General features: G+C 42.6%; 2 protein-coding genes across 3 annotated transcripts in view; one reads left to right on the top strand and one right to left on the bottom strand.

Moving 5' to 3' along the window:
• LOC147197828 (glycerol kinase-like) overlaps positions 1 to 12,702 on the top strand; it is a 26,190-nt gene extending 13,488 nt beyond the window's left edge. The window contains exons 9-20 of one of the 2 annotated variants that reach the window (XR_015102211.1): positions 1,300 to 1,335; positions 5,935 to 6,002; positions 6,102 to 6,144; positions 6,242 to 6,322; positions 6,404 to 6,482; positions 6,620 to 6,716; positions 6,868 to 6,952; positions 7,853 to 7,973; positions 10,187 to 10,330; positions 10,413 to 10,499; positions 10,590 to 10,707; positions 12,013 to 12,702. Coding sequence is in view for 1 of the 2 variants with exons in the window: in XM_086123306.1 (XP_085979432.1) it covers positions 1,300 to 1,335; positions 5,935 to 6,002; positions 6,102 to 6,144; positions 6,242 to 6,322; positions 6,404 to 6,482; positions 6,620 to 6,716; positions 6,868 to 6,952; positions 7,853 to 7,973; positions 10,187 to 10,330; positions 10,413 to 10,499; positions 10,590 to 10,618 (870 nt within the window). In the remaining variant the exon portion in view is untranslated. The remainder of the gene's footprint in view (positions 1 to 1,299; positions 1,336 to 5,934; positions 6,003 to 6,101; positions 6,145 to 6,241; positions 6,323 to 6,403; positions 6,483 to 6,619; positions 6,717 to 6,867; positions 6,953 to 7,852; positions 7,974 to 10,186; positions 10,331 to 10,412; positions 10,500 to 10,589; positions 10,708 to 12,012) is intronic. The other variant, XM_086123306.1, reaches the window with a different exon arrangement.
• ddx18 (DEAD (Asp-Glu-Ala-Asp) box polypeptide 18) lies at positions 12,123 to 21,814 on the bottom strand. The gene is made up of 14 exons (XM_086123305.1): positions 21,647 to 21,814; positions 20,841 to 21,023; positions 20,628 to 20,759; positions 18,695 to 18,830; positions 18,507 to 18,607; positions 18,163 to 18,362; positions 15,656 to 15,770; positions 15,340 to 15,479; positions 15,107 to 15,268; positions 14,862 to 15,014; positions 13,665 to 13,778; positions 13,523 to 13,579; positions 13,276 to 13,453; positions 12,123 to 13,084 (listed from the first exon to the last, which is right to left on the bottom strand). The coding sequence occupies exons 1-14, from the start codon at positions 21,750 to 21,752 to the stop codon at positions 12,939 to 12,941; spliced, it is 1,923 nt and encodes a 640-aa protein (XP_085979431.1). The 5' UTR covers positions 21,753 to 21,814; the 3' UTR covers positions 12,123 to 12,938.
• Between the last annotated feature and the right edge of the window lie 1,234 nt (positions 21,815 to 23,048).

Raw genomic sequence — 23,048 nt, forward strand, 5'->3', positions numbered from 1 at the left:
GTCTTCAAGCGTGAATGCTTTTCTTTTCTTTTTCTTAACTTGGTCTGCAAAGGTCCGTTTCATAGCCATTTTAGCAATGCAACGTTCATTCAGCGTCTGAAACCAACAATAACAAATACTTCCTGGACAATTGCGCATGTGTAAATGTAAACCAGTGTGGTGGTCATTGTTGCCGTTTCCGAACGAAGCAGTAGAGGTCGCCGTGGCATGCTGAGGTTGGATTAGACTTTTGCGGAAGGCTTGTTTTCGTTCTAGTGAATCTCGTTGCGAGGCAAAAGCAGAGAAGAAGATTTCGTATAACGGAACAGGAGGACTTTTCGTTGTAGGGGGAGCAGAAAAGTGGGAATAGCTTTCATGCATGAACATTTTTTCACACTAGGGGGTATTTTCGCCCATGTTTCGTTGTAGAGGAGTTTCACTGTAGCATTGTTGGGGGTCAATAAGGCTGTTTCACACTCGCAGTAGATGACGTCATCTAGTACTCTTGTTCGGAAACAAAGAATATACTGATTGGTGTTTTGCACTCGGTGATGCTTCTGCTTCAGTAATCTTCCCACCAGCATTTTTATGATCAGAACGAAATTAAACGGGAATAGCTTTTGGATAAAGTTAAACGTTGATATCCCAATGCTTTTCGCAGTGATTTTAAAATTGGATTGTGTCTTTGGTGCATGCAGCGTTGACCAAATTGTTGGCAACACTCTGTTAATGAAAGGGGGGGGGGGGGGGGGGACCACTGGTCACATTAAAAAAAAATACCGGTAAATAAAAATTTAAAAAATATCTTAAATCTGACAAAAGCAATAATAAATAAAAATGTAATTAAAAATCAAACAATCAAAATCATATACAACCATTGAATTGGAGTGTGACAGACACAGTATATTGTTGGAAGCGCACCTTCACCTGCGTCAAGAGTGACATATTGTAGACGGATGTAACAGAGAATCCGGTAATTTTTCAAAATACAATATCTTTCAGATTCCGAAATGAATAAAACAGAAGTAATGTAAGTTATGTATTCTTTCTGTGTGGCCCGGTACCAAATGACCCACGGACTGGTACCGGTCCACGGCCAGGGGGTTGGGGACCTCTGAAATAGGTAATTTCGCCCAGAGTGAGTATGACTTTCATGTCTGTTAGGAGTGGATGTAAACTTCAAAACCAAGTTGCCTATACAAGACGATATTTGAAATGCAAATGTGAGACATGTAAATACCTACGTTATTTTCAAATCAGATGCATATACCGTAAACGGCCTGCAAAATGCTAACAAGTCTGTTCATGTCCTCTCACCAGAGAACAACCATCCTTGAAGGAATTCCAATCTCTGGGGTAAAAACTTCCAAATGTCATGTCGTTAGTAAGAATGTGGACTTTTTTTGTGCTTGACTGCAGCGATTCTCAACTGTTGGATGGAGACCCAAAAGTGGGATTAACCATGGTTGGGAGCAAAAAAATGACAGTGGTCCTTGCACTATGATGGTGCCTACTGTTAATTATTAATACAACTTTTTTTTTGGATTGTTATATGTTCCTGGGTTCTCGTAGACATTTTGTATCTACTCTAATTCATACTTTATTACTGGCTTCATGTAGGCTAGTGATAGACTATGACACATTTGAGACATATGTCAAATTTTATAGGGGCGGAACTCCGTCGCTAGTTCAGGACCCAGTGTACCTTTCATTTGTAAAATAACATTTTAACAAGCATGCCTCAGAAAGGTATATTTATTCATACATGGGCCATCTTAAGTAAGGGACTTATGCCATTAAGTTGCTATTCAAATTTTGTGTCTGTATTTTGTGTAATTTTGATATTTCATTTTACCGTTGTTATGTATTGATACACTTGCAGCTGTCATGTTAATCTTGAGTTTCTTAACCGGGTGCTGTGAAAGGCATTTTGAACATGTAAGCATAATGTAGTTATGAACTTCACCGTTTTTTTTTTTGTTTCAAATTTTCTCTCATTTTGAATTACACGGCTGAAACATGTTCGAAAAAAAACTGGGACGGGGCATACCTACCAGTGTGTTACATCACCTTTCCTTTTAACGACACTAAATAAGTTTTTGGGAACTGACCGTAATTGTTGAATCTTTGTAGGTGGAATATTTTCCCATTCTTGCTGGATGCGCAACTTCAGTTGCTCATCAGTCTGGGGTCTCAGCTGTTGTATTTTGCACTTCATAATGCACCATACAATTTCAATGGGAGACAGGTCTGGACTGCAAGAAGGCCAGTCTAGTCCCGGCACTCTTTTATGACAAAGCCACGCTGTTGTAACACATGCTAAATGTGACTTAGCATTGTCTTGCTGAAATAAGCAGCAATGGACTGGTGCAAAGTTGAATTGGGGTTTGTATGGTATACATGTTGATAATAGCTAAGTCTGTTTTAAAAAAAATAATAATACATGTTCTTAACTTAACCCTTTCATGCACCCTGTACGATGATAACATGATAAGCTGTCCACTGCAGTAACCACAGTCCCTAAAAGGGTTAAATAAAAATGTGAGTAGTGACTTAATGGCGATATGAAATTTTGGGTCACAAAGCAACAGCAGTCGAGAATCACTTCTTTCGTCTGATTCACTGTCCCCAATTATAGAAAGGTGGGTAGTAAAACACATTTACGCTGGTACACTTACTTCTTGGATGAATTGTACTTTTACTTGTTTTGGTTTGTCAAAGTGAATTATGCCCTGGGCACTGTCATAAGATTCTGTTTCGTCAACAACATTACGACAGTCAGTTGCATGACCACAGAGCCACACACTAAGTCTCTGTGGCCCCACAGAGAACCAGTTTTCAAAGTGACTCATGAACATGAAGCGTTGCAGAAACAACGGAGCAAATATAGGCGTGTAACTTTCAGCAGAAGAGGAAGAACTCCCATGGCTGGAACATTCAATCTATGGCAGGGGTGTCCAAAGTCGGTCCTCAAGGGCCGCTGTCCTGCCTGTTTTCCAGCTCTCCAAGGAGCAACGCACCTGATTCAAATCATCAGGATCGTTCGAATGCTGCTTCAGAGTTGGCTGAGGAGCTGCTCATCTGAATCAGGTGTGTTGCAGCAGGGAGAGATGGAAAACAGGCAGGACAGTGGCCCTCTAGGGCCGGAGCTGGACATGCCTGATCTATGGTTATCATACAGACTACCCGCAAAACAACTACACTTGTGTCATGCACCTTCAGCTTGTCTGCCGCACATTGTCCGCGTTTCAGCCTACGTGAACTCCGTTTTGAACTTTCACGAGTGTAACCAACGAACGTTCATTTTGAAAGTTTGACTTGTGGCTAAATTTCACTTGAATTATATTTTCACAAGTACTTAAGTTGTATTCTTGTTTCAATTCAAGTGATACAGTTTGGAAATCAAAATTTATACATTCTAATTTTATATTTTTGCTCGTTTGATGCCCTCATTGAAAAAAAAATCTTAAAGGAACATCCATCCATCCATCCATTTTCCGAACCGCTTGATCCTCACTAGGGTCGCGGGGGGTGCTGGAGCCTATCCCAGCCATCTCCGGGCAGTAGGCGGGGGACACCCTGAATCAGTCGCCAGCCAATCGCAGGGCACACAGAGACGAACAACCATCCACGCCCACACTCACACCTAGGGACAATCTAGAGCGTCCAATCAGCCTGACATGCATGTTTTTGGAATGTGGGAGGAAACCGGAGCACCCGGAGAAAACCCACGCAGGCCCGGGGAGAACATGCAAACTCCACACAGGGAGGCCGGAGCTGGAATCGAACCCGGTACCTCTGCACTGTGAAGCCGACGTGCTAACCACTGGACTACCGGGCCGCCTTAAAGGAACAATGTATAAAAATGTGTTGATTTATCACTCTTCGTTATTTCAAAAACCCACTTTAACTTCACCAATATGAAAAATATATGTTCCAACACACCAACATAATATTTAAAATGTAATTGTAGGTGAACTAATCACTAATTATATTACTTAGGCATACCTGTCAACTTTTCGGAGCGCCAACCTGTATAAACTACCAAAGAAAATCCTTATAAAGAGCAAAAAATCCTTATAACATTCATTCATCTTCCGTACCGCTTGATCCTCACTAGGGTCGCGGGGGGTGCTGGAGCCTATCCCAGCTGTCACCTGGGCAGTAGGCAGGGGACACCCTGAATCGGTTGCCAGCCAATCGCAGGGCACACAGAGACGAACAACCATCTGCGCGCACACTCACACCTAGGGACAATTTAGAGTGTTCAAACAGCCTGCCACGTATGTTTTTGGAATGTGGGAGGAAACCGGAGCACCCGGGGAAAACCCACGCAGGCCCGGGGAGAACATGCAAACTCCACACAGGGAGGCCGGAGCTGGAATCGAACCCGGTACCTCTGCACTGTGAAGCCGACGTGCTAACCACTGGACTACCGGGCCGCCCTCCTTATAACATACCAAAGCATTTTATATGTCAAAATAACGGCAGAAAAAAAAACCACGAAATTTTCAATGATATTTATTGTAGATATATAGTATTGTGTGGGCGGCCCGGTAGTCCAGTGGTTAGCACGTCGGCTTCACAGTGCAGAGGTACCGGGTTCGATTCCAGCTCCGGCCTCCCTGTGTGGAGTTTGCATGTTCTCCCCGGGCCTGCGTGGGTTTTCTCCGGGTGCTCCGGTTTCCTCCCACATTCCAAAAACATGCATGTCAGGCTGATTGGACGCTCTAAATTGTCCCTAGGTGTGAGTGTGGGCGTGGATGGTTGTTCGTCTCTGTGTGCCCTGCGATTGGCTGGCAACTGATTCAGGGTGTCCCCCGCCTACTGCCCGGAGATGGCTGGGATAGGCTCCAGCACAGCCCGCGACCCTAGTGAGGATCAAGCGGTTCGGAAAATGGATGGATGGATGGATATAGTATTGTAGAATACTCTGCTGTTTTCAACTAGGAACCACGTGATTTACTGGAAAGTTATTGCAAATGAAAGCATTCGAGTAGACTAGCACCATTCTGGGCAAAAGCAAACGGAACTACCTGTTAGGGGGGGAAAAAATGGAAATTTTCAGAATCCGTATGATTTGTGAAAAAAAAATCTTAAAGGAACAATGTGTAAAAATGTGTTGATCTGTCACTCTTCGTTATTTCAAAAACCCATTTTAATTTCACCAATATGAAAAATATATGTTCCAACACACCAACATAATTTTTAAAATGTAATTGTAGGTGAAGTAATCACTAATTATATTACTTAGGGTGCACCTCCCCAAGAGTAGGCTGCCATGTTTTGCCACAGTCTTTCAGCTACGGATACCCGAAGGAGACAAACGTAGCGAACATAGACCCTTAACATGACCCTTAAAACAACGCGTGTATCATATGCCATGCACTTACTACTCACTTGAAGACATCATAGAAGTCATTTTGGATGACATTTTTTGAATTCTGCTGAATAAATTAGTCGTAGTCCTATGAAGTGTAGCCTAATTGAGCCACCTTTTTTTGGATTTTGGATTTTGGATTTGGATAAACTTCATTGCCAACTGTACTGTATGTGTAACATACCTTCGTGCGCATACTTCAAAATTTGCGCTTTTCAAGCCGAAGTCTTTGCAGAGTATTGCTTTACCACTAGATGTCGTTAAATTCTACATAATGCACTTTTAACTTACTCATCATACACTGTACAAGGACTAGGCACTTGAAGATTTTTTGAAGTTGTACTGAATACATACTCAAGTCATTCTTTTAGGGCTGCCCTTTACCTTTACTTGAGTCATCTTATTGTTAAGCAACTACAATTTTAGCTACTCTACCCACCTCTGTAACAATACGATTAGCAGATTCATTGCTGAATCACTGACAGTGTGAATGTGAACGATTGTCCTATTTTATGCTGTACGTGCCGCAAAATGTTGACCAGACGATGCTAATGTTGACAATGTTTTTTTATCAGTGTCTTGGTGACCAGTCAGCAGCCCTGGTTGGTCAGATGTGCTTCAAGGACGGCCAGACCAAAAACACGTGCGGTACATCACGCCCAAATTGTCTTGATCTTCGACTGTGTATTGCAATTGTTGCTGTCTCATTGGATCTTTTTTTATTTTTTATTGTCAAGTAAAGGTATGGGACAGGTTGCTTCATGCTCAGAAATACAGGGACCAAGGTATGTGATGAACAGAACACAACCTAACGATACGCTCGTCATTCCTATTCTGTGTTTGTGTAGTTAACGTTTATTTTATTTTTTTTTATTTCGCCAGCCTGTGATGTCTGAGCACGGCCTGCTGACCACAGTTGCCTACAAAATGGGACCAGATCAGCCTCCTTGCTATGCACTCGAGGTTTGTGAGTGTTTTGAATGCCTATGCTAATGTATTCCATATAGTTCAAACTCGTTTGACTGGTTTCAGTCTTTCTGACAGGGCTCAGTGGCCATTGCTGGGGCAGTAGTTCGATGGCTCAAGGACAATATGGGCATCGTGCAGTCCTCCGCGGAGATCGGTACGTTGCTTGAAAATCAACCAAGCACAATAAATGTTCTTTGTTGGAGCTCCTCGTTTGCCAGCGATTGGTTTTTTTTCTTATACGTAACAACAACATCCCGTTACGTCGAATATTTTCTCTCGCCCTCATTTCAGAGACATTAGCAGCCTCAGCAGGGACATCTTATGGCTGTTATTTCGTGCCTGCTTTCTCCGGGCTCTATGCCCCTTATTGGGAGCCCAGTGCACGAGGGTGAGATATGCGCTGCTTACTGTGATGTGACCCTCAATTCTAAGGAAAAGAACGCTTCATTGTTTTTGTTTGGCCTTCTTTTTCAAACATACAAATCGGTCTGGGGCAGCGTCGCTGTAATTGGGTTGATCCCCCTTTTTGTCTTTTGCAGCATCATCTGTGGCCTCACACAGTTCACCAACAGGAGCCATTTGGCTTTTGCTGCGCTCGAGGCCGTTTGCTTCCAAACCAGAGAGGTAGTAATAAGCTCTTGTTGGACTTTCTCACCCACAGCTGCAGCTGTTGTAAAAGCACTTTATAAAGGTGTATTGTATTGTTTTCTATGACTGATAAGCCAGATCCACAACTGAACCTTTAGCCTCTAAATTATTCTTTTCATACTATGCTAGATTGTATGATATATTAAAAAAGCAAGTTGTATCCGAATAGAAATTGATACAAAAGTACATGACCGAAACAACCAGACCTCTCAGCAGCCCAAACCATTCCATTGGTGGCGTGATAATTATAATATTGTCTTTATTCTTTTCAAAAATGTCTTAAAAGCAAAGTGTGGTATGCTTTTATTTGGCCTAATTTCATTCCATACTACATCTGACGTGTCGTTGCCGAGCCTTCAAGGAACAAAAGGCTGTGAGTTCTCAGTGACAGCATGAACATTTCAAAGCTACCGATAAGTCGTGTGGTTCGAGGAAGTAGACAATATAATATCCTTATATAAAGTTTTATTAGGCTGCACGTGCCCACCTTGGCAACACCCCACGGCCAACCCTTCTGTCACTACAGCAGATAGGCTGTCCATGACGCAGAGTGACAAGTTTCAAAATAAGAATTACAAATAAAATTAGAAGCAGAAGGTGGGGCCAGAGAGGGATGATTTTTTTTTCCAAAAGGCATGGTCATAATATTCTTCTGTTAGATCATGCAGATAGTTTTAGCATGTATTACAAAAAAAATTTTTTTTTTTTTATTTTGGCGGGGGGGTTGGTTTTTTGTCTTTCAAACTCCAAACTTCCCCTTAAATGTTCACAAAAACAGGCCATCTTATCAATGTTATGTACCCATAACAAGATTCTGGTGATTTCTGAAAGTTCTTAATAGGCCTGGACTAATTGTATGACATGCTTGTGTATCAGATTGTGGATGCAATGAACAAGGACAGTGGCGTCCCTCTGGTGCAGCTGCAGGTGGACGGAGGCATGACGGCTAACAGGTTGCTGATGCAGCTGCAAGCCGACATCCTTGGCGTGTCTGTCGGTATGTCTTCCCTGAAATTTAAAAAGATCCTCCACAGTTTTTACAAAAATCTTGTGAACAAAATTAACTTGAAATATTCCAAGTGAAGAAAATGAAACATTTTTAAAAACAAATATCTATGATGATCGCGTCGGCCTCATGGTACAGAGGTCGTGGGTTCGATCCTGGCTCCGGCCTTCCTGTGTGGAGTTTGCATGTTCTCTGTGGGCCTGCGTGGGTTTTCCCCGGATACTACGGTTTCCTCCCACATGCCAAAAACATGCGTGGCAGGTTAATGGAATACTCTAAATTGTCCCTAGGTGTGAGTGTGAGCGCGGATGGTTGTTCGTCTCTGTGTGCCCTGCGATAGGCTGTCAACCGGTTCAGGGTGTCCCCCGCCTCCTGCCCAAAGACAGCTGGGGTAGGCTACAGCACTCCCGCGAGCATGAGGATAAAAAAAAAAAACGGATGGATAGATGGATATTTATGATTATAGGTTTAGAGCAGGGGTGGCCAACCCGCGGCTCGCGAGCCGCATGCGGCTCTTTGGCTGGTTCAATGCGGCTCCCGGGTTTTCACACGACAAGCGTCGAAAACACCTCGGCAGTGGCGCTGCCATTCAAACAAAGGCGCTAAATACGCAGAACGTACTATGTCAGCCTATCATCAATCCCGTTACTTGATTGACATAGACCAATCAGTTGACTGAATCACCGCTCATGCGCAAACAAGGGCGCTAAGCTAGTCAGCAAATTACTTCTGATTTTCAGGCAGGGGTGCCCAATACGTCAATCGCAATCGACCGGGAGCCAGCGGACTGGTCCCAAGTCGACCGCAAGGGATGAGAGGATGAAAAAAAAGATTTGTGTGTTTGTGTCTTTAGCTTTCTTCATGTTCGGGCCATTCCGGCTGTTGCTCATCGTGGCGTGCGTGCATATGTGTGCGAGTGCATGATTGAGCACCCACGTGCGTGCGTGTGTGTGTGTGCGCACGCACGCGGACGGGATGCCCATGTGTAAGATGTAAGATACTCTTTGCAGTAACACAGTAAAAAAAAAAAAAAAGGCTCTTAGTCTCTGACTGGTTGGCCACCCCTGGTTTAGAGGTATAGTATAGGTTTAAAATCCCTGTTCAGTGCAAATAAAATGTATTATAAATTTGGAACACCGCAGAGAAAGAAGAGTGTTCTCAAGTAAAAAAACAAACAAACATCTAAGCAATAGTATGTTCTATGTGGCACCCTGAGTGTAAACATGGTCTATGTTTACACTCAGGGCTCTGATTAAGATTGCGTTTGTGGAATATGAATTAAGCAGGAAAAATCTGGCCGTTTTTATCCATATTAGGGGCGGCCAATGTGCCACTGGATGTTGACTGAAAATGACATCATGCAGATGAGCTTACCAGTACAGTAGTGTTTTCTGAGGGTTTGTGCTGAATTTCTTTGATAATGCAAAACGATTATTGGAACAGCTATGCGGGTAGCTGCTCTCAGACGATATTGCAAGTAAATATGCTGGGTGTGGAAGTACTGGGCTGCTGTGGTTGCAAGGCCAGTACTGTACTGCCAATTTGTCTAAAATGGCTTTCAAGATGGCTTATGGTCGAGAAATAAAAACATTCTGTCCATGGGCAACAGCTCTGGTGGACAGTCCTGCAGTCAACAATTTTGCCTGTGCATGTGTGCGTATACATATATATAGAAATATATAGATATAAAATGGGTATATGCGCACTGTTTTGCTGGCAAATGCCCTATTAAAGAACAGTTGGTGACCACTTCAGATTGACACTTACACCTCTTTAGTTTCACCTGATTTGTTCTGCATAACACTTTCTCAGTAAACTAACAAAGCAACGGACCCTTGAAAGTGTGCAGACAAGAACGCAGTTTGTTGTCCTCCTGCAGCAATAAAGTCATCACAGGGTCGTTTTCATCTCAGTGCTTTTTCTACATTTTAGGCAACATTTGTTCAAAAAGTCCTATAAATATCATGACACAGAAACCTCAGGCAAGAGAACAGCTTCATACTCCAGCAGCTTCCCACAGTCCCAAAACAAAAGTAGTACACCTGGACACTCACAATTGCCAGAAACTGTGTTCGCCGCCACTCCCCTTTGTCTTTTATAAATGCCAGCTCACTGCTTTGCAAAACAGGATCATTGAGATACTTAACAAAGTCCGGTTGCTGCGTAACAGCTTTTTGTGTGTGCTTGTTCCCTTGATGTTCCAGTCAAACCCTCCATGTCAGAGACGACAGCTCTCGGCGCTGCCATGGCAGCAGGGGCCGCAGAGGGGGTGAAGGTGTGGAGCCTGAGCACCAGCGACCTTCCTCGTATCACTTCTGAAAAATACGAGCCTCAGATCAACTCCGATGGTAAGAAAGAAAAACCCTGAATAAAAACCTGTCAACAATTTTGCAAGAAGTAGCTCACCCTACACGTGTACTCCTCTCAAAGAGAGTGAGTTCCGCTTCGCTCGCTGGAAGAAGGCTGTGCAACGATCCATGAATTGGGAGACGACAGAGTCGGGCTGCGGGGACAATGGTACGATATCTTTTGTCCTGGATGAGGACCAGAAGAGTGACTCTTTCTGATTCTCGACACTTCATCTTGAATGTGCACTCTTCCTGCCAGGCTTGGCGAAAGTGAACAGCATCCCCTGAGGGCTCGCTCCTCCACTGCCCCCAACCAGACTGGACCCCTAAGGTCTGGCATTTGCTGCTGCTTTTCTTGTTATTCTTCGGGCCATCAGGTTTGGGTGGGATCTTAAGTCTTCTCACACCTCAGTGCAACAACCAAAATGAATGTGATGCTCCCAACCACTGCACCGATTGTGAAAGTTATTCGAAAGAACATGTCACAAACCTGCAGAGATCCAGACTTATGTGTCTTGCAGGATGAAAGAATACTGCGGCACATCTGTGTGTTCTTTTCTCATGCCAGATTCCAAGTCATTTCCAATCTTTTTTTTTCCATCAATGGAAAACGCCCACGCCCACTGCTTCTAGTGTACTTTCAAACTTAAGCTTGTAGCAGACGTTTGCGCATTTTGAGCATGACATATCTGATCCACTGTCGAAAGGATTCGATTTGAAAGACCTTCAATCTCTCCTCTTTCATCTATATCTGCTTCAAACAACAAAGCGTATGCAGAAAAAGTGGTCAAGAATGCATGACAGTATGTGTCTTATGTGTTATATTTTGTTATTTTATGTTAACTGTTCTGTAAGACGCTTTGTTATAGCTGCAGCTGTTGTGAAAGCGCTATATCAAAATGTTTTGTACAGTGAAACTCTTACAACGAAATCATGTTTGCAGCAAGAAATTTTTCACAACAGGGGGGTTTTCACTGTAGCCAATTTAATCTCAGATGTAAACACACACACAAACATATGTGTACACGCACACACAAATGTACGTGTACTCTTTATTTTTATTCCAAGAGTGCATAAGTATGAGCACACACTTATTTGACACTTCATATTGTCAGTGTAGAAAGAAAAAAAGGGAAAGAAATTTCGAAATTTACGATCAGCATTCACTTTCACTTACATCAATTTCTTGGATGTCTTTTATTTTGCTTCCGCCGTCTTTCATTTTGATCACTTTTATGCTCTCTTCCAGCATCAGAGCTCTTCTTGTCTTAGCTGCTTGACATCCAAAGGTCCGTTTTGTCGCCATTTTAGCAATGCAACGTTCTTGCTGCGTCTGAAACTAACAATAACAAATACTTCCTGGACCACTGCGCATGTGTAAACCAGTGCGGTGGATGCTATTGCCGTTTCCGAACGAAACAGTAGAGGTCGTTGTTGGATTAGACTTCGTTGTAGTGAATCTCGTCGCGAGGCAAGATTTCGTATAACGCAACAGGTTTTTTTTTCCCCGTTGTATGGGGGGCAGGAAAGTGTGAATGGTGTTAATGCATGAAGACTTTTTCACACTAGGGGGTATTTTCACCCATGTAGGTTTCGTTGTAAAGGAGTTTCACTGTACTTGCATTGTCCATCATAGTTGCTTTCCTTTATCTTCTTATTTTTCCTTTTGCTTTAACCCCCAGGGAGCCAACAGTAACTGAAATCTGGCACAAATTCTACATGGATGCGGCCACCTCGGAGCTGCCTCATTACTCTTATCGCACAGATCCAAATTGGAATGAAGAGTGGAAGCTGTGGAGCAATGAGAACATGTTTCTCTTTTATTTGGAAAAAGGGAACACTTCAACCAATACATGAATTTTCTAGGCACGGTTTTGGGGGTGGGAATGAGTTTGGCTTGTGGTTGTCACTTTTGGGGGATTTATTGTCATGAGTTTATGAATTGCACGAGGGGTAGCAACTGAGCAGTTGAGGCAAACGTGTATTCATCTATACTTTAATAAGGAATGATTGTTGAGTAGAAGGAATGGAAAATGAATACAACGCCATTTCTATCCGGTGTTAAAATGTATCGTGAGAGTGTGTCTTTACGACACACGAAGACTCAGATGTCACAATTTATGATCTCAATCATGTTGATCAGTGTTATTTAAAAAAGATTGCGATGACTGATGCATATGAAACACTACAGTTCGTTGAGTACTGCATATAACTTTGTTTCCCTGTGCAATTAGATTGACAAGAACTGCTATTAATCATCTGATGGAATTTACAGGTTCCTGTCATGAAGACTTTTGTCACCAATTGCGTCTTATGGTTGTAATGATCTCAATCAAAAAAGCACAATGAATAAATTCATTTTCAAAATGCAATTTCACTTGAAATTTAATATTTCAATCAAATGCACATTCTTAGGTTTTGGAACAAATTTATGTCATCACACAAGCATGGAATTCTGCAGAGCTATATATAAAATATCCAGGAAATTGCAACAAAATACAATTCCTACAAATTATGGCGAAAACAGGACTTTCCCCATGATGACATAAGAGCGCCGTTTTTCATGACGCTCCGACAAGGAACCAGTTCAGAGATTCCAATCATCTGATTAACGAGAGAACTGCCTTTTGTCATTAAATCCTTTGTTGATGTGCTTAAAGATTTTGGCCTTGTGCACATTCTTGGATTTCTGGTACCCAAAACCACCGCCGCCGCCTCGCTTTTGCAGCTTTGCGCCTTTACTGCCGTGGACGTCTGAGGAAAAGAGCTGGGTTAAGGAAAAAAGGTGGTTGAACTATTTCACATTGCTCTGCTTTTTTGCTCAAGGCCGCGGCGCAATCAAAGTGTCATAAAAGTAGGCCTGCAAATGTGGAAACGGTTCAAGATTAGGACAGAATTCTCAATTTGTGATACATTTGACCCATGTGATGACGCAAAAAGGATACTGAGATCGACGTAGGGTGGGACTTTGAATCCGAACGACAACGCCACCATAAGGAGGTTCAGAGTGTTGACGCTGTAGATCTGCTTGAGCGAGTGAGAGTCGTAAGCTCGCACATAAGACTTGTAGGCCTCTTGGGCGGACTTGTGAAGATAGTAGTTCTTCTCAATCAGTTTCTCCAACTAAGAAAGACAATTTTAAATGACGTCAGAACATGACACCTCATGTAGCCAAAGCACTAGATTTCTTACCTGGGACTGGATATCTGAGATTTTACTCCAGGAAAACTCAAACTCACTCAGGGGGACCTGGAGAACACAGCACGCTTGTTTTTAGCCGACTGTCATGAAGTGTCACAAACATGGAGGCCATCAGGCAGTTGGGAACATGTACCTTGGCTTGCTTGAGGAAGCGCAGGAATCCAAGCTCCTCCGGTCTCAGGATCAGGAGTGCGTGCCCTTTGCCATTGATGCCTCGAGCTGTTCTGCCCACTCTGTGGATGTATTCCTGTGGGTGGGACGTTACTGTAAGTTTGCAGAAGCTTGGGGGGATTCGAAAGGAAAACATTTTGAAGCTGCCCCCTCCTGCACTACACAGAATCAAAGTCTCATTTCATGTACGTGGACCCCTCCCCCACCCCCAAAGGCGGTGTGTGTACGGCATTCAATGAGGGTGTTTTATTTTTTCACGGAACACTTTTCTGTATATCCTCATTTGCACTGAACTCTTAGGAAAGACAAGTCCATTCTGTAAGGCAGGGGTGTCAAACTCATTTTTGTCGCGGGCCACATTGTAGACCGTTTCCCTTGGAGGGCCGGTATGACTGAAAACATATAAAGAAGTCCAGAAAAATGGTTCACTTAGCGATTGTTAAATTGGTGTAATGAGGGGTTTTGGCAACAAGAAAATGCTTACAATATCGCGCTTATTTATTACATATGAAAAGTTGAAATCTTGGTACAGATTTTAGCAATCATCATAGTAGTTGACATGTTTGATTTGCTTTCGCGGGCCACAGAAAATGATGTGGCGGGACAGATCTGGCCCGCGGGCCATGAGTTTGACACCTGTGCTGTAAGGCATTGTTTGGGAGGAAGCCTTTACCTATATACATTCAATCTATTTTTGTTTTGCTGTCATTGCGAACTATTTCATTCAATTAAGGAGGGCCAGCGTTCTGTTCCTAACGCGGTGGGTGACAAAAGTCTAACTTGTACTTAAGCTGGGAGATGGCGAATCCATCACTAACCCTACGATAACACAGTCGTGAAGTTATAATGACACCAAACAGTAGTATGAAACACACTGGGTGCCATAAATGCTAAATTATGAAATGACTTGCAGCACAACATTCTGATGATGCGATGCAAACTCATTCACCGTGCGCCATTTGTAACCCTGAAACGTATATTAGATCGGTGCTCTGGTAAACATAGGACAATTCTGACATAAAAACAATTAAAGAGAGATAGACAGATAGACATATATAATACACAAAACTACACACAAAAAACTTCGCACATTTAAACACATACACTGGGGTGAGATTGCAGAAGAAACCTAAATAGAGTGTCATAGTCATCATGAGACCTTGGGGTCATCTGGGGGGTCGTATTGGACGATCCAGTCCACCTCTGGGATGTCCAGCCCTCGAGCTGCTACGTCGGTACAGAGCAAAATGCCCGAATCTGCGTTGCAGAACTGGAAGAAGGTGGTGGTGCGTTTGGTCTGCTTCTGCTTGCCCTGAGCAGTGGAGAAAGTGACAATGACAGATCGGCTACGGCAGATGATGCCAAGTGGGAGCGCTCGGTCATGTGCAGTAGGTCACGGCTTACATGGATGGCCATTACAGGGAGGTCAATGTAGTTGAGGAGCTCGTAGTGGAATTTCACAGACATGCAGGAGGAGAAGAAGACCATGAGCTTCTTCTTGCGGTTCTTCTTCAGGAAGGTGAAGAGCAACAAGAAGCGCTTCTCCGACGGACACACTACGTAGCCCTGCGGTCAAGGGGACACTCATGAAGAGGGAGCCCAGCCACGTCAGTGAATCTGTCGCGCCACCAACATACCTGTTCCAAACCATCGACGGTGGCCGTGTCCTTGTTGTCATCCACTCCAACATAGAGAGGCTCTTTCTTCAGAGAAATACGAGCCAAGTCCTCCACCTTCCGAGTCTGGGTTGCTGAAAACAGCATGGTCTGTCTTTTCTCTGAAGAAAAGACGCACTGACACTTATTTACTTGAATTTTGATTTGAAAGTCCCATTGATAAATACACGTTACATTGCTATACAATGTTCGAAAAACTGACGAGACTAATGAAATACAATACTATAGACAGAAGTCACCACGTTTTCCGAAAAACCACAAAAAAAAAAAAGCTTACTGGGCAGAAGCTTTATGATCTGCTTCAGTTCCTCCTCGAAGCCCACCTCCAAGATGCGATCAGCTTCATCAATAATCAAACACTGCAAGTTCTTGAACATGAAGCCGGGCGTGTTCTGAGGATACACGGAAAGGATAACAAGGAATGAAAAAGGAAAAGATACATCCAGTCTCAAGAAACAGTTCAAAACCCCAAAAAGTGGACAAGATAAATAGAAATCGTTATTCATATAGACCAGGGGTGTCAAACTCATTTCACATGGTGGGCCACATACGGCCTCGGTAGATGTCAAGTGGGCCGGACCATTAAAATTATACCATACTTTGCTATAAATAACCAAAATGACATGGCTTTCCTTTGTTTTGGTCTAAAGAAGCACAAGAACATTTGAAAAATGTTGAAATTTAATGAACTTTTACAAAACATTTCATGAAGCACCTTACATTTCCTTTGACAAATGTGCAATTTACTTTTATCATTCACATATATGCATTGCAACTGATCCCACTGATTGTACAAACTTTAACAAATGGTATTGAAAAAAATAGTAATGCACTTTAAGATTAAATAAGACTTAAGAAGAAAGGACGTTTAAACCATTTACACGTGCATATAAAATCTAAATGTAATCCCTGCCTACAATTGACAAACTGAGGAGGGTGCTATTAAATGTGTAAATGCTATTGATAGTGTCTGCTGTGTTGGGTCTGAGTGACGGACTGAGGCTGCTGTCGTCTTCTTCTCTGATCAGAATAATGTTGTCTTCTAATCTGATCAAAACAGTGTGCCCCCTAGCGGATACTCCATGAATTGCTCCTTATTAAAAATAATTCCGTGTCTTTTATGCATTTTTTTCACTTTTAAATTATCCTGTGGGCCGGTTCCGGCCCGCGGGCCGTATGTTTGACACCCCTGGTATAGACCATCCGGCGTCTCAGGAGAGGAAAGCAGAGCACCGTTAACACTGTACAGTGGAGATGGGTGCTGCTGACCTCGCAGGGGTGTCCAAACTTTTTCGTTTAAGGGCCGCATACAGAAAAATGAAAACAAAAATGAAAACACGCTAAGTGCGAACATGCACTTTGTTGCACACGCCATGGTGCACTTGTGCCCAACCAAAGTGCAACTCAACTTGGTTCATTTAAATGACCAGTCACCTCAGTGCAATACCTGCCAGAAGACACTACTGTGCAAACCAACATGGTTAAACACTTCTGGATGGATAGATGGTGTCGAGGTAAAGGAGTTCCCTATGATGCGCTAGCTCAGGTGAACACCGGCTCCGATCATCGGCACAGCACTTAAGTCACGATCAGGTAAGTAAAACAATAAAATATATGGATGTCTTATGGCAATAAAGAGCCCGATAAGGTAAATTAAACCAAAGAAATCAATTGAAACGCATGTGCTGCAAAAGCGTATTAGTTTGTGAGTTTTTTTCTTTTTTTTAAACACCACACTTAAAATGTATGATCAATGAATGGAGGTTAATGGAAGTGTACACAACAAAACAGTGTACTTTCCTTGAAAACGACTTTTACTGCCAGGTAGTCATAATGGTATTTTTCTTTTGGATAGTTTTGCTTTATTGTCTTTTATCTGTTCCATTCCAGCTCTGGCCTCCCTGTGTGGAGTTTGAATGTTCTCCCTGACCCTGCGTAGGTTTTCGCCGGGTAGGCAGGTCACCATGGCAGGTGAATGAAACATTCGAAATTGTCCCTAGGTATGATTGTGAGCGCGAATGGTTGTTTGTCTGTGTCCTGCGATTGGCTGCCAATTAGCTCAGGGAGTACCCCGCCTACTGCCCGAAGACAGCTGGGATAGGCTCCAGCACGGCCCGCAACCCGCGCGAGGATAAGCGGATTGGAGAATGGATGGATGAATGGATGGATTTTATTATTTATTTTAATACTTTGTTTTAGTTTGATTACAAATAAACTAAAACATCTATAATTAGCGAATTACCGATTAAATAGAATTGGCCTTGGTTTAAGGGAACCAAAATAAACATAGAAAATTGTATTCGGTATCCTCAAAACACGCTTTTGCCCAGTACATTTCAGTCTGTTAGGTCACGAATTGGCCACAATTTGACACATTGCCATTAAATGGTGCGCTGGCGCCATCAACAGAGAAAGACGAATCAGGTGTTTCCGGCTTGCGCTGCTCTCTTATCATAGATAGACCGATAGTGGACTTGAACAGGCTAAAAAGGTGCACCAATCTGGCGGCCACCTTGCCAGGGGCGAACAGGAAAATGGAAAGGCCGGTCATAAATTCAGCTTGCTTTTAAGTATGCAGCTGAAAAGGAGCATGTCACATCTACCTATTCAAATCTATGGCCGTTTTTTGTTGTTTTTTTTTTACTCCGGCACTAGTCGTGCACACGTGTCTCGTGCTTATTTTGGTACAGTACAGTTTTGTTTTTTTTCGGGGTGGGGGGTGTAAAGCCCTTATCGATGACTATCGCTGTCTCGACATTCTCCTACAGATAGATCCTAGCTCACCTGGAGGTGATCCAGCAGACGGCCTGGTGTTGCCACCAGGATGTTGACACCATTGGCCAACCTTTGGGCCTCCGCTGATCGGTTGCTGCCTCCCATGATGAGGCCATAGGTGTGTACGTGGTGGGTCATCAGTTCTTTCAGCACACCATACGTCTGCATTGCCAACTCACGTGTCGGAGAGAGAATCACTACACCAGTCCCTGAGAGAAAGAGGAAACAAACACAAAATCAATTTACGGTACCGTGATTAAAACAGACAAAGCCCAAATAAGTAAAACCTGCGCAAAGATCTACATCCATCCAATGTGCAATATTAAACATTCGATCAGGTGAACAGTCATTACCATTCCTGGGCATAAACTTAAGTTTGTAGATGAGCTCTAGGGATGGGATTAGGAAGGCCAGGGTTTTACCACTCCCTGTCTTGGCAGCAGCCAGCACATCTCTGTCCACCAAAACAAAGAAACACAATCAACAAAGTGGTTACGTTACAAAATGGTTACACGTGAATGACCAGGAATCGGAAACCCACCTTCCCTCCAGCAGAGGACGAATGCTTTTGTGCTGGATGTCAGTCATGTGTTCAAAGCCCATCTCCTTCACTCCTTTCAGTGTGCTTTCACTCACCAGTTCCGCGAGAGAAGCAAAAGACGTGTCCTCAAATGCTCCTGAAAGACCCACACATTAGAATTGTCTATTTTAATTGCAACAACAAATGGAGAAAATCGATGCGTGTTGGCAATGAATTTCACGATTGAGTGTTTGTGTCACGTAATTATTACATCAGTCACTCTCTGCTGTCCCTGTAGCGTGCTGTTCCTACTGTGCACGCCTTGGCCCCATTCGCTTTTTAGGGGGAGTGTTGAGTGCAAATATAGCGCAAAGTGCAGATTAAGTGTGCGCAGAGGTGGGGCTTTCTTTCATTTGGTATTTTGCTCGACTTTGCGCAGGTACAACTGGGTGTAAAGCTCAAGGCAAAGGAGGCGCCATTGATGTTGTGCCATTGGCTGCAGGTACGGATGGCTGCCAAGGACAGATGGCACCGTTTTCTGCACACTATGGGCCGTCGATATACCTGCTTAACGTGCGTTAGTCACTTGTTTGGGATGACGTGACCATTCAAGATGGAGACCGCAGTAATGCCCAGTGAGGCACTGCGCGTCTACCATGGTCACAAATACACGGAACCCGACTATTGTCCCAACACGAAAATGACGATGCGGCCGTTTTTACACCAAACGCACACTACTTTCTGTTACGATATCGTCGGATAAATCGGGGGTGAGGCAACTCGGGCTGCTTGAATACCCAGAGAGGCACTCCGCAGCTCCAAACACGCTAGACTAGACGTGCGCTTGCATCAAAATTAAGGTACATCCATTTCTATGACGCATGCATGGTCGCCAGCTGACCAAAATAGCGCCCTGTGTGTTATCATTAAGCTGAAGTGTGTTTTGTAAGGCTGTCGGAAAAAATTTGGCCAAGTTGACCTAAAAAAAAAAAAAATACATAAATAAAAAAAACTATAACACTGGTCAAAACTTGTTTTACTACTTCAGATGCAAGTAAACATTTTGATGTTTTTTTCCCCCTGTAATACAGGTTTTAATAATAACAACAATCCAAATAACCATAATAATAATTATGATATCTTGACGATGACTATGAGAGTTAGGTTCGGCAATGGGTGGATTTTTTTTCTGAAGCACCATAGCTATAAATTATAGCGCAGCAATTTTTTTTGAAAAAATCTGCCTTTTTCCATCAGTCAATTTCACCTAGAGTCAGTAAACACCTTAAAGCAAACAATGTTGGACTATGAGGCCTTGTAAGCTATCTTCCAAACTGCACTGACTCAGTATGCTGAGGGCGGGTGACACACTCTAACATAAAATGAAATGAGTGAAGAGCCCTCGAATGTTCATGGAGCAACCTGTCTGTGCACTTTTGTGCTCTACCAATTTCAAATGTGTAGTTTTTAAATAAAGGATTGGAAAAAAAGATTTTAAAAAGTTTTCAATCAGATTGATCATTTGAAAAAAAAACGGACCTATTTAGTATTAAAACATTCTTGCAGTTGCAGTCCTACATTTCACGATACAACAAAACATGTACTTGCAGGCTTTATCAGAGGAATCAGAGGTGACTCCTCATCTCAAAGACAACCACAAGAGTTCATGTAAGCCTTGACTGACACCCATTTCATGATGGAAACAGTGAAAGGGCAACACTTTAAGGCATCAGAATTCATGTCTAAAACTATGCATGCTACATTGCTACAATATTGTCACCTTTACAAAGTTAGTAAAATCAGTATTTGCAAGTTTCAAAAATTTACATGTAATATAAACAGCCAAGAGCAATTTTACCACTTTTTCCCTCACACCAGCTGGAATATGTTCCAAATCACGAGTGAACAGTCTGGATGAGGGTTTAAAAGTTAAATAAAATAAAATGACATGTACCTGTCAAGCCAGACGGTAGCTCAGGTAGATCATCAACATCTCCCTCCTGCTCCTGTGGTTTGACAGTTTCCTCCTCTTCCTCCATCTCTTGTTGCCCATTTACTTGGTGCACACTTTTGACCTTTTTCTCAGCTAAGGATTATAACATTCAAGCAAAAACAGCAATGGTGCATTTTTGGTGCAATTGTTCCACACGGTTTTGAGTTCTGTTACCTGGTGATTCAGCCGTGAGAGGCGCCTTTCTTTTCTTTTTTTTCTTTTGCTTTACAGAGTTTCCCTGGGCAGATGCAGGAACGTCAACTGGCTCATCTTCCTGCTTCTGCTGTTCCTGGACGAGTTTAGTCTCAGCTTTACACGCTTCTTGAGTGCATTTCTCCTCCACTCCTTCTGACCTTACTGGGGAAAACGTTGAGCCGTAATGTGAACTTCCAAAAATATTGATGTACTTTATTTCAACTACATTGTTGCTGTATCTACAATAGAGTTTGAACACAATAGAAGTTGATTCGCTCCTCTTTCATCTATAACTGCTTCCGACAACAAAGTGTATTCAGGAAAGTGGTTACAATTGCACGATTGTCTGAGTCTCATGTGTTGTCTTGTATTATTTTGTCATATTGTTAACTTTTCTTTTGATTGCGGCGCGGACACCCGCAAGGGCTCCTCTGTGCTGTATGTAATACAGCACAGGTGAAATTTTGACAATTGACAATGCACATTTGACAATAAAGTTGTATTCAATTCAATATTCAAGTTACTTTTGTGAGTATTGGTTCCGTGAAATGTTAAAACCACACATAACTAGCTGTATACGAAACATCTCGTTACATAAGTACACGACGACATCATAAAATTGATTACGGGCAGTTAGATGGACATTTAACACTGAAATTATGAGATGTTTACTTGTTGTAACTTATAATCACGATGAGAAATCATGCTAACAAGCTAACAACGCTAATGAAGCTAACAGTCACCGCCAGGAAATGAAACATCAGATTTTGACGATAACTACTAACCAGACTCTTCGTCCAATGTGTGCTTCTTGAGTAACTTGCGCTCTTTGTTTTTTTCATTTCTTTTCTGTATTTTCTTACGGAGAAGCTTCATCTGTAAATCGGCCATGTTGACCACATACACACACGTGTATCAGTAGGCAGGACAGGACCCTTGTTCACGGCGCAACCTCAGAGTTGCCTGAATGTATCAAGGACCCCATTAGGTGACGTCCAGAATGCCCTATGAAAATACTAATAACGTGATCTAAAAAAAAGAAGAAAGAAATAAAAACTACGGCCCTATACCACACTACACCCCACGATTGAAGTGTGCACATAGTTAAAGTGCATCTAGTGTTCGAGAGTGCAGGTTACAAGTGTACGAACTTTTTTTCAGATTTTTTAAAATTAAATCCAAAATGCAGGAGATACAACAGTAGCAAATTAGATGCAATTGTACTACAGTAATCAGTACATATACAATATACTGTATAACAACGAATTTCAACAATCACTCAATATAACATCAATATGTACAGAATATATGAATATAAAGGAGATGAAACGAGAAAAAAATACAAGGGCAAACATAGAAAAAGGTTATGCTACAATATGTTAGGGTCATAAAAGATTATGGAAACACAAGTGTATCAAATATACGAACTGGCAGAACTGGGACGTGCGTGGTACGTCATTTGCCACTGCGTCATCCAACATGGCGGCACGGATTGCTGTTTTTCCAATTTTGTATCTTAAAATTATATTGAAACTTCAGTCAAGTAGTAAAGTTAAAACTTGGGCTCGGGCCTCCAGTGGATGGCAGCCGTGGCTCCATTATTTGTACTACAGTACAGTTATGTATTTGCGTCCGCGGCTTGACACCAGGCGCATGCGCAGAAGGTCGATGAGTATGGCAACTACACGGACGTCTTATTATATGGCAAATATTCTGACGTCTTATTATACCATACAATGTACCATACAATGTATGGTATAATAAGACGAAATACGCGGGTGACTTCAAAAACATGTACAGTGGCACCTATACTTTCGAGATTAACTGGTTCTGAAATAAATTTCTTTAGTCGAACATTTTGTAAGGATGGACGCGTTTTCCATGTTAAATGCCCTAATTCGCTCCATGCCCCCCCCCTCCCCAAATTCAGACAAAAATGTTTCGTAAAGCATATTAATGCATCAAAATATGTAACAAATACATGTTACAATTAGCTTACTGCCAAGATAGTACGTACAACAGCGTTGGCTTTATGCTTCTTTGCAGCGGAGTACGCATCACCGGTCTGGTGCAGATCAGTCCATGCCACCAGGGTTGATACAGTGCTGAACTTTGCTTGCCGTGCTGTCACTGGCTGCTTGAAGCCTACAAAGGTTGATGACCTATACCTACTCGTTGGGATTGCCC

The sequence above is a fragment of the Hippocampus guttulatus genome, chromosome 11 (assembly GCF_054856545.1).
Source record: "Hippocampus guttulatus isolate MCC_2025c chromosome 11, RoL_Hgut_1.0, whole genome shotgun sequence".
Lineage (NCBI taxonomy): Eukaryota > Metazoa > Chordata > Actinopteri > Syngnathiformes > Syngnathidae > Hippocampus > Hippocampus guttulatus.

Bases quoted from the DNA above. Each gene is read 5' to 3' on its own strand.
- ddx18 (XM_086123305.1), bottom strand. From the start codon at position 21,752: ATGGCCGATTTACAGATGAAGCTTCTCCGTAAGAAAATACAGAAAAGA. The intron at 18,831-20,627 runs GTACATGTCATT...TGGGTCTTTCAG, and splicing joins GCTACCGTCTGGCTTGACAG to GAGCATTTGAGGACACGTCT. The intron at 13,085-13,275 runs GTATCCTTTTTG...TCTTTTCCTCAG, and splicing joins CCCACCCTACGTCGATCTCA to ACGTCCACGGCAGTAAAGGC.